Genomic DNA, 11,429 nt, shown 5'->3' with positions numbered 1-11,429 from the left:
TTTAAATTCAGTTCTTAAGAAAGCAATCCCTAAAATTTGAAAACAGAATAAGTAATTAAACAAAGGGAGCGCCTGGGTATCTCAGTCGGTTGGTCATCCGACTCTTGATTTCGGCTCAGGTCATGATCTCGGGGTCATGGGATCGAGCCCCGTGTCAGGCTCTGCGCTCAGCTGCAAGTCGGCTTGTGATTCTCTCTCTCCCTCTGCCTCTGCCTCTGCCTCTCCTCCACTAAAATAAATAAATAAAACCTTTTTTAAAAAAATTAAACAAAGAGGGGCGCCTGGGTGGCTCAGTCGGTTAAGCGTCTGCCTTTGGCTCGGGTCATGGTCCCGGGGTCCTGGGATCGAGCCCCGCATCAGGCTCCCTGCTCAGTGGGAAGCCTGCTTCTCCCTCTCCCTCTGTCTGCCGCTCTGCCTACTTGTGCTCTCTATCTCTGTTAAATAAATAAATAAAAATCTTAAAAAAAAAAATTAAACAAAGAACCTAACTGCGTATTTACTTAGAGCATAACCACACGCAGAGGAAAGGTGTCAAGGGACGTCACACACATAATTCGGCTGTATATCTTTGGTGCCCTCAGGACAAAAAGAACTGCAGATAATGAATCTTTAAAACTATTTTTCCAGGGGTACCTGGCTAACTCGGTGGAGCATGCAACCCTTGATCTTAGGGTCGTGAGTTCGAGTGGAGATTACTTAAATAAAAACTTAAAAATACATATATTTTTCCAGAACCATATTGTTGGTAGTCAAGTTGATAATGCTATTCTTAGATGGTTATGTATATATGGTGGGATAAAACAAGTATTTGTCTCCGAGGTTAAATGATTATCTGAGAAAAAATCCTTTTAAATATATTCTTCTTCCTAATTAATATGCATTTATTCTACAAAATGTTGGAGGAGGCAAGTAACCTTCATGAAAATCACCCCATAATCTTATTGTTCAGAGATAGCTAGTGTTATCATTGAATATCTTTAAGTTGTTTTCCTCTGTGTGACTGTGTCCTTTTTTTACAAAAATACCATCATTCTGTATATATGTTCAGTATCCCATTTTTCAAATTTTTTGTGACTGCATGAAATTCTTTTCATATCCCTCAAGTGTTTTTCCGCATCTGCTAGATGGTAAATGCCATGAGGGCAGAGCCTTTGAACAGTATTTCTCCAACCTTATTCGTATGCCCCAATCTCAGATTTTGCCATATATGTATAACATCTATACAAGAATTTACTTAATACTTCCCTTTAAAGCAACTCACATTTTTTTCTTAGCCTAACCTTAAACAATTGTCTTCTTGACATAGGCTTGATAAACTAGCTATACATTCTGGGCTTTTTTTAAAGATTTTATTTTTAACCTCTATACCGAACATGGGACTCAAACTCACAGCCCTGAGATCAAGAGTTGCCCGTTCTACTGACTGAGCAAGCCAGGTGCCCCTAACTATACATTTTTTCTAACATGTATTAATGTAAATATATAACTAATACAATTCAAATGTTTGTCTGGGTATGGTTGTCAATCATCTTGTGTACACCCAGAGGTGTGTATACCACATTTTGACAAAGTTCTATAGCATCATATTTAAGTAGATTTTAGATTTTATTATCACCTTTGTATACGTGTCTACATTCCATGAGTTGTAACACACTTTGAGAGAGTTGTGCAACCACCACACAGTTAGAATACAGAAGAGTTCCGTCTGCCCCCAAAACTCCCTCCTGCTGCCCCTTTGTAGACTTCTCTCCTCTGGACAGACCACGGTCTCCTACTGTTGGGTCATCAAGTTGTTTCCTAGTTTTCTCTTTGATGATTAACTTGCTTCCTTTCAGTATTGTTGTGTTTGACGCCCTCTGGGATAGCTTCAAATTGTAATCAATCTGGGGCTTTAAGCACTTATATAAATACCCAGACAGACGTAACTTATCCGGTGTTTCTTCTTCTTTAATTCTCTGTCTCCCCCAAGATTTTATGCATTCATAAGGAAGTCATGGTTTCTGTTGTTTCTGAGCACAATTAAACAAAGACAAACGGTGTAAACAACTCAAAGAGGGAATATCTCAGATCTAATACACAACACACATGGGAGCCTGATTTTGGTTAGGGGCTTGTCTCTTTCATTCCCTCAGTCCTTCCCTGGGCTGTAGTGGTCTGCAGTCCAGCCCTTATGCTAACAATACTACCCAGCATGTGGGCCATCTCTCCACTAGCCTGTGTCTGTGAGAGACATCACTAATCAATCACTGCACTCTTCATCTATCCCTAGGATGCCTCCGAGCCCTGCTCAACCCAGCATTCCAGGAGGTTGGCTGGAGGTAGCCCACCAGGTGACATGTATTTGCTGTCCTAATTCAATCTTACGTTAAGGTTGAAGTAATGTCTCTATCTTGACCTACTGGGTCTCCTCACCCACATGTCATCAATCTTCACAGCTGAGTTCATTTATCCCCAGTGTAGATGCAGGTCCCGTCCCCACTTAGGGCTGGGGGGAGGGTATGGCTAGAAAGGGGTAGCACGAAGGAGTGCTTTGCGGTGATGGGACTGTTCTGTGTTCTGACTATAGTGGTGGTTACACAAATTGGTATGCATGTTAAAATGCGTCAAAATGTATACCGCCCCCCCAAAAAAGAAAAGTTAATTTTAAAATGTTAACACAAGTGAGAGTGGGTGCTATTATTCCAGAGGTGTTTTTTAATCCATTCTAATTTATTTACTTATTTAACACTTTTTTTTTTTAAGATTTTATTTTCGAGTAATCTCTACACCAGGCATGGGGCTCGAACTCACAACCCCAAGATCAAGAGTCACATGCTCTACTGACTTAGCCAGCCAGGCACCCCACGAATCTACCCCAGTTTTTAAACAGAAAGTTAGTGAACCAATTTCCAGTCTGGGTCCTCTGCTTCATCAGGCAGATTGCTTGGTGTACATTTCAGATGTAAGTGTACTTATGTCTTGAAGGTGTTGGTCAAGGGCAACGCCACTGTCTGGGTTTGAGTTTTTCTGTCTTGGCCATAGATATTCTCATTTCCTGGTAAGCAGGGTCCTTCCTAGTGGGGTGGTTGTTAACAGCCTAGGGACCCTACAGCCTTCTCCCTGCTGACCTCATTGCTCGGTCAGCTCTTCACCCCCATGCTGCCCCTGGAGCTTGGATCCCAAGTGTCCTGGAAGAGCCAGCTGTGTCCCCTTCTCCTTGTTTACCCTGGTCTGAGTCCTGCCTGTCCTTCCAGCTCCTTCCAGCTCCCTTTCCACCCGGGGCCAACTCAGACGAAGAGATGACTTCATTCCACTTCACACAGCGCCTGGCCTGGTCTGGACCAGGGGAACCCTTTCTGGAAATGGATTAAGTCAGTGCTCTGCAGGGTCAGTTCTTAGAAGGGAGGGAGTATAGTGTCCCATCATTACACATGCTTCCCCCACAAGTGGTGTTTACTGATGCTATTTTTTTTTAAGATTTTATTTATTTATTCGACAGAGAGAGACACAGCAACAGCAGGAACACAAGCAGGGGGAGTGGTAGAGGGAGAAGCAGGCTTCCTGCGGAGCAGGGAGCCTGACGCGGGACTCGATCCCAGGACCCTGGGATCATGACCTGAGCCGAAGGCAGATGCTTACCGACTGAGCCACCCAGGCTCCCCTACCGAAGCTATTCTGATGGCCACCTAAAGCTGTGGTTCTCCAGATGTGGTCCCAGGCCGGCAGCATCAGCAGCACCAGTAAGCTTGTCATGAAAGCAAATTCTCGGGCCCCGGGCGCCTGGGTGGCTCAGATGGTTAAGCGTCTGCCTTCGGCTCAGGTCATGATCCCAGAGTCCTGGGATCGAGTCCCACATCGGGCTCCCGGCTCAGCGGGGAGCCTGCTTCTCCCTCTGACCCTTTCCCCTCTCATGCTGTTTCTCTCTCGCTCGCTCTCTAAAAAATAAATAAAATCTTAAAAAAAAAAAAAATTCTCGGGCCCCACCCACGACTTGCTAAATCAGAAACTCTGGGGGTGCCACCCGACAGTGAGCGTTTGCTCAAACCCTGCAAGTGATTTTCACACTTGCTGAGAAGCACTAAGGTTTGAGAGCCACTGGCCTAGGGACCCAGTGGTCCCCGTCTCCACTGCATCTTAGAGGGGGCTGTTAAATCCCGACACCCAGGTAGGAAATCATGGCGCCTGGGACAAAACTGGCAGTGTTGGAGGGGATGAAAGGCGGTCAGACACAGGGTGTATTTTAGAGATAGAACCAACACAATTCACTGAAAAGCTTTGGAGGAGAATCCAAGAATTAGAATCACCTGGGGAGCTTTAAAAACAGCTGAGCCAATCCCCATCCCCCACGCACCCCCATCCTAGCATTGCTGCATTTCCTAGAAGCTTTCCAGACATTTCCTAATGTGCAGCGAAGACTGAGCAGCGACCTAGAAGAGCATTTCTCAAAGTGTGTGTGCACCGGGAACAACTGGGGACCTCATTAAATGTCAGCAGGTGGTGGTGGAGCCTGAGAGTCTTCATTTCTTTTCTTTTTTTAAAAGATTTTATTTATTTGTCAGAGAGTTAGTGAGAGAGCACACGCGGGGGGAGCGGCAGGCAGAGGGAGAAGCAGACCCCCCGCCGAGCAGGGAGCCCGACGCGGGACTCGATCCCGGGACCCCAGGATATGACCCGAGCGGAAGGCAGATGCTCAACCAACTGAGCCACCCAGGCGTCCCGGGAGTCTTCATGTCTAACAAGCACCCACTCGATACGGGTGTTGTGGGGGCTGCTGGCCTGTGGACCACTCTTTGAGGACCTAGAGAAGGATCCCAGCTCCATCTGAGGCTCGTCAACCTACCAGCTTCCCTTGTCTCCTACCCTGCACCCAATCAAAGGTAAGTCCCGTCAACATTGCCTTGAGATATCCAGAGTCTCACTGCTTCTCACCTCCTCCACCACTCCAGTTCTAGCCACCATCCATCACTCACCCAGTATATCCCCCTTTCCATGCTTCCCCACTGATGACTGTTTACTGAGCAACAGTCAAAATCACTGTCTTAAACCCTGGCTCAGATCACACCATCACTCTCTCTCTGCTCAATTCTGATCACTGGTCTGACCTCATCGGCAATACCCCTCCTGTCTTTCTGACTTCATTCCCGACCACTGTCTCTCTCTCTCCCCCACATCTCTCCAGCTATGCCAACCAGAACCACAAGTACATTCCTGCCACGGGGCCTTTGCACGTGCTCTTCTCACTACCTTGAAAGCTCTTCTCCCATATCCACATTTTTCACTCCCCACTTCATTCAGGTCTCTGCTCAGATGTCCCCTCAACAGAGAGGCCTGCCCTGACCATCCTATTTAATTAGCACTCACCCCCTGACACCCTGCACCCCCATCACTCATCCCCCTGCATTAGTGATCTCTTATTGTGTAACAGATTATCCCCAAACTTGATGGCTTAAAGCAACAGTAATGATTTATCATCTCACTTGGTTTCTGTGGGCCATGAATTCAGAAAGGGCACAGCAGGGATGGCTTATCTCTGTCCACGCTGATTGGGACCTCAGCTGGAAGACACAAAGGCTGAGGCCTGAGATCAGCTGAAGGCCTCTCACTCACATGCTGGCTGTCACCTGGAACCCTCACCATGGCTGCTCCGTGTGGCCCCAGCTTCCTTTCAACATGGTAGCCAGATTCTAAGGGTGAGGGTCCCAAGACATAGAAAGAGGGCCAGGCAGAATCTGTGTCTTCAGAAACCACATCACAAGGCTCTACCACATTCTGTCTAGTGGATATGGGCTCTCAGTCCAGCCCACATTCGAGGGGAAAGGGAATAGACTTCACCTCTGAAGGGAAGGAGGGTCACGGAATTTGCAAACATATTTTAAAAACCCCACACTCCCCCTTACCTTGGCTGTATTTTTCCTTAGAACCATTTCACTTCCTGACATATTGTTTCTATTTCTGTGTGTTTGTTGTCCATCTTTCCTGTCCAAATGTCAGCTCCTTGTTGGTCCTGATCCCTCCCCTACCCGCTTTGCTGATGACCATGCATGAGGAATGGCAGGTGCTCGATATATATTTTTTGAGTGGGTCAATTACCATGTAGTAATGTCTGTTTGATTGAGGAAACAATCAGGCTGTTTTCTGGGAATCCAGAAACACTGCCTGAAGGAAAAACAGTCTGCTAATGGAGAAGAAGACCAAAGAAGCTTGAGAGTGGCTGAGATGTGCTTTGTTATCCACCTCCTGGAATTAATTCTCATCTGTGGTTCAAGTGAGAGGCTCCTGCCTTCCCAGACAGGTAGCTTGCTCCCAAAGGGGAAGGCCGTAAATGTCTCTTAGTTTTTTGGTTTGGCATAATGCAGCATACTTCAAATTCACCAGCTACCTAGATGAAAGACGCCAACCGTGGTAGAATAATAACAGCTACTGTTTATTGAGTGTGTGCTCGGTGCCAGGTACTGCAGTAAACGCCTGATGGGCATCAGCTCTTGATTCTCAAGAAGAATCATGTCCCTTTTAGGATGAGCATACTGAGACCCAGGATGATAAAGAGCAAGAGTCTGAAAAAAGAAGAAAAGGAAAAAAAATGTATACTAGGGGCGTCTGGCTGGTTCAGTTCATAGAGCATGCGACTCTTGATCCCGGGGTCGTGAGTTCGAGCCCCACGTTGGGTGTGGAGTTTACTTAAAGCAAAAAAACCAGAGTCTGGCTCACTGTTGGGAACCCAGTACGTATCTGTAGAATGATTGGATTCCTGTTCTGTGGTTATGCCGCCACATTATATACTGTGTGGAAATATATAATTGTATATAATTTGGAGGTAAATAAATTTATCATTTGGCCATAGGCTGCCAGTTCCTGAGATGCCACACCCAGACGAAAGCAGGGGACGCACATCGCCTAGAAATACTCGGATACCGAGGTGCCTCCTGTTGGGTAAGTCTGCTTTACTATATTAACACTGGGTAGCTGAGGTAGCATTTTTGGAATTTTGTGCAAGGAAGAAGGATATGTATGTCTGTGTGAGTCTCTGAGAGTGACGGCCCCTAGAGTTGGGCAATAGGTTGCTCCAGTCTTCCAGCAAACTTTTCCTCCGTGGCCACTCCGCTTCCTTTGGGGAACTCCGCCGCACTGGGATGATGGGGAAGCTGCCAATCAAGGTGTCAGATTGTATATCCCCCACCCCACCCCAGAGATCCGCCAATTAGAGGACTCTATTCCAGTCTCCTATTACCAGCACTGCCTCCCTGATTGGTTCAGAGATGAACAAGGGATCACACGGAGCCAATCAGAGTACTCCCTGGGACTCCTCTGCCAGACTTAGCATGGAGAATGAATTTAAGATGAAGGAAAACTCCCCAAATCAGGTGCCTGTAGCTCCATGTTATCGTCAGCTCCACCTCTGTAGTCGATTTACTTAATGGCGTTGTCCTGAAGGCAAAGAGAAATTTCTGTCCCTCTCCGTAATGGCCACCCTCACAAAACTGATTCACGTATTTGTTTGATAGGGGGAGGGAGAAGGGCTGGCAATTATAGGGCAAAAGGAAGTATTGGTCTCCTTTCTTTATATGAAGAGTATTCTTTTTAAAAAAGGTGGGGGCGTCTGGGTGGCTCAGTCGGTTAAGTGTGCGACTCTTGATTCTGGTTCAGGTCATGATCTTGTGGTTGTGAGATCGAGCCCCACATTGGGCTCAGGGGGAGTCTGCCTGAAATTCTCTCTCTCCCTCTCCCTCTCCCCTCTGCTCGCATGTGCTCTCTAAATAAGTAAGTAAGTAAATAAATAAATACATACATACATAAAATCTTTTTTTTAAAAAATGGAGGGGCGCCTGACCGGCTCAGTCAGTGGAGCATGCCAGTCTTGATCTTGGGGTTGTGAGTTTGAGCCCTCTGTTGGGTGTAGAGATTATTTAAAGATAAAAGATAAAATCTTTAAAAAAAAAAAAAAAAAAAGGAAAAACCTCTGGTTGCATATTGGTACCGGCAAAGACCATGTTTAAATTTGGATGGTGAATTCGTGGTACTGAAGTCTTTGCATCAGCCTCTCATGCTCCATCATGTCTATTGTGCAGCAATTGGATGCTAGTCACGTGACAAGCAGGGCAGGCACAGCCATGAGAAGACTGACTGTGCTGGGGCAGAGCAGCAGGACGTCCGAATTCAGCTCCCCTTGCCATTACCTATAAACATTGTTTTCTACACTTGATCTTAGCCAAAAGGCCGAGAAGCGATTGAACATTGTTTTCTAAATGCACTTACCAGGAGCCCCCATGGTAGCCCGTTCACCCCAGCTGTGTAGCCTCAAACCCCGCAGACCCATCCTCTTCCTCGGGGCGCTTGAAACCCTGATAAATCCCAGCAGGTACTCTCCGGTTTTACCTCCACCCATGCCACCTGGACACTGAGCTCGAAATAATTTGAAATCCAAGTTGGGTTTTATTTTGTGGGGTTTCTTTCTTTTTTATTTCCAAATAAACTGTCCCTTATGTAACAATTCAAATACTGTATGAGTACATGGTATTAAAAGGGGAAGTCCACAATTTGTCCCAGAGAAAGCTACTACTTCTGGTTTGGTGGATTTTCCATCAGACTTGTTTTAATGTAGAAAGTGACGTATATTGAAGCACCTGGGTGGCTCAGTCAGTTGAGCGTCTGACTCTTGATTTCAGCTCAGGTCACCATCTCAGGGTTGTGGGATCAAGCCCTGAGTCGGGCTGCATATAGGCATGGAGCCTGCTTGGGATTCTCTCTCTCCCTCTCTAAATATTAATTAATTAATTAATTAAATTTAAAAAATAAAGTGACATATTGTTTAATACCTTTTAAGGGAAATCATACTCTTCACACTATTTTTTTTTTAAGATTTTATTTATTTGACAGAGACAGACACAGTGAGAGAGGGAACACAAGCAGAGGGAGTGGGAGAGGGAGAAGCAGGCTTCCCGCGGAGCAGGGAACCTGATGCGGGGCTCGATCCCAGGACTCTGGGATCATGACCTGAGCTGAGGGCAGACCCTTAACGACTGAGCCACCCAGGCACCTCTCACACTATTTTTCAACTAAACTTTTCTTCACATTATATGTTCTAGATATGTGTTGTCCAGCACATTACCATGGACCTCATGTGAATATTTAAATTTAAATTAACAAATAAATAAATAAAATCAAACCTTCAGTTCTTCCTTCGGTTGCACTTTGCATTTCTAGTGTTACATGTGACTAGTGACGACCACGCTGGACACAGAACATGTCCATCATCACAGAAAGTTCTATTGGACAACAGTGGTCTGGATAACTTTCTACATCCACGTATAAACTTCCTACTTCATTCCTTTTTTTTTTTTTTTTTTGGCCATCCCATCATTTTTCTAGATATGGATATAGAGCAATATATTTAATCATTTCTGCTTTTGGACAATGAGTTTGTTCCAGTTTTTTTGCACTTGCTGACGATGCTGCAAAGCACATCCTCATATATAAAACTGGACTCATCTGCGTCGTGTCTATGCAGAATGAAGTCCCAGAAGGGAAAACGCTCAGATGAAGAGTATAAAACTCGATTCACATTTTTAGTTTTTATTTTATTTATTTTTTTGACAGAGAGAGACATAGCGAGAGCAGGAACACAAGCAGGGGGAGTAGGAGAGGGAGAAGCAGGCTTCCCGCTGACCTGAGCCGAAGGCAGACGCTTAACGACGGAGCCACCCAGGCACCCACATTTTTAGTTTTTAAAATAAAACCTTGGGGTGCCTGGGTGTCTCAGTGGTTAGGCGTCTGCCTTCGGCTCAGGTCATGATCCCAGGGTCCTGGGATTGAGCCTCACACTGGGCTCCTTGTTCCCGCTTCTCCCTCTCCCCCTGCTTGTGTTCCTGCTCTTGCTATCTCTCTCTCTGTCAAATAAATAAATAAAATCTTTTAAAAAATTAAAAAAATAAAACATTTGTTTTCCAGGAGCTGAGACTGAGAGGAAATAATTCTCATTGGTTAATATGTCTGGGTAAATGTCAGTATAGAATAGAAAAAAGGAAATGTTCTGTGCCTTTGGATTATTTTAATATCCATAAATTATAGCAGTACAATTTACAAAGTTGCATATGAAGTGGAGATTTGATTTTGAAGCCAGTATGGAAAGTAAAAAATGCATATAGTCCAAAAATATCCCTCAAAAAAATCCCTTAAATGGCCAATAAAATACAGTCTGACTTTGTGCACATTATACCTTCTCTTCGTAAGCCTGACACAGCCCAGCATTCCTCTGTGGCAGGAGGCACTGTTTAATGGGCCACGAGCTGAATAAAGAAGTGGCCTTGCGTGGAAGGGCCAGTGTGTCAGCTGTGATGGAGCGTGCGGCTACCATGGGAGCCAGGCCTCTTGCTGGCCGCCTCCCTCCCGGAATCTTCACTAACCAGACCCAGGCAGCCTTCTGGGAGCCAAGACTTTTGGTGTTTCTTGGTCGCAGGGCTGACCTCCAGCCTCTCCCAGAAGCTAATCTTGTTAACCTTCCTATCATTGCTCTGTATAACACAGACGCTCCTCCATGTTGTATGGACATTGCCATCCCATGCAACAGAGAGAAAGCTCATTCTGTGGATCTGATGTGGTGGGTGCTGGCCCAGGAAGTCCTGCACGTTCGTGGCACCATCTTCTGTGAACACCCATGGGAGGCCATGTCTGATCTCCGCTTCTGCAGAGATCTGAAGAGACTGAGAAGGAAGAACAGGCAGGCAGCTGCTGGAAAAGCTGTGACCCAGGAGGAATTTGGATGTGAATGGACTGCTCCAGCTCCCGAGTTCACTGCTGCTCAACCCAAGGTCACAGGCTGGTCTGAGGGCATGCACGTGCCCTCTGTGCCCGTTCAGTGGTTCCTTGGTGAGGACTACAGGGCTCAGCCCACCACTGAAGACTGACCTGCAGCTCCCACTGTTCAGGCCACCAAATAGGCAGGAATGACCTCTGAGCAGTCTGAAGCTATTCTTCCAGAAAAGCTTAAACAGAAAATGGAAATAAGGTTGGCAGAAAATAAAGTTTCTAGAAATAATAATAACTATTGATGTACAGAGTAGAAAGAGAGGGAAATTTTTTTATAGTGGAGAAATTTAACAAATACAACATGAGCCAGGGATCAAAGTTAACATCAGCAGTGATAAGTCGTGTTGATAGGATGTCCCCTTGATGTGATGGAATGAGACCGGCTTTACCTCTGTGGTCTTCCTCCCACAAATATGTAACATCAGACAAATCCCAATTGAGGACCTTCTACAAAATACCTGACTAATAATCCTCAAAACTGTTATGGTAAAAAAAAACACAGGACAGTCTGCAAATCTGTCCCAGCCAAGAGAAGCCTAAGTTTAGGACAACTAAATGTCATGTGGTGGCCTGGATGGGATCCTAACACAGAAAAAGGACATTAGGTGGAAACTAAAGAAATATCAGGAAAGTATGTGTGTTAGTTA

General features: G+C 45.5%; 1 protein-coding gene across 1 annotated transcript; it reads left to right on the top strand.

Annotated features, from left to right (window-relative positions):
- The first annotated feature begins 10,328 nt into the window (after nucleotides 1-10,328).
- On the top strand, nucleotides 10,329-10,880 carry LOC110576690 (40S ribosomal protein SA-like). Its single transcript, XM_044919048.1, has one exon. It carries the CDS (start codon nucleotides 10,329-10,331, stop codon nucleotides 10,878-10,880), a length of 552 nt encoding a protein of 183 aa, XP_044774983.1.
- The last annotated feature ends 549 nt before the right edge of the window (nucleotides 10,881-11,429 follow it).

The sequence above is a fragment of the Neomonachus schauinslandi genome, chromosome 10 (assembly GCF_002201575.2).
Source record: "Neomonachus schauinslandi chromosome 10, ASM220157v2, whole genome shotgun sequence".
NCBI lineage: Eukaryota > Metazoa > Chordata > Mammalia > Carnivora > Phocidae > Neomonachus > Neomonachus schauinslandi.
Note: the sequence above shows the minus strand (reverse complement) of the source record. Positions and strands in the feature narration are given on the sequence as shown.

Excerpts from the sequence above, each read along its gene's own strand:
- LOC110576690 (XM_044919048.1), top strand. The coding sequence starts at position 10,329 with ATGGGAGCCAGGCCTCTTGCTGGCCGCCTCCCTCCCGGAATCTTCACT.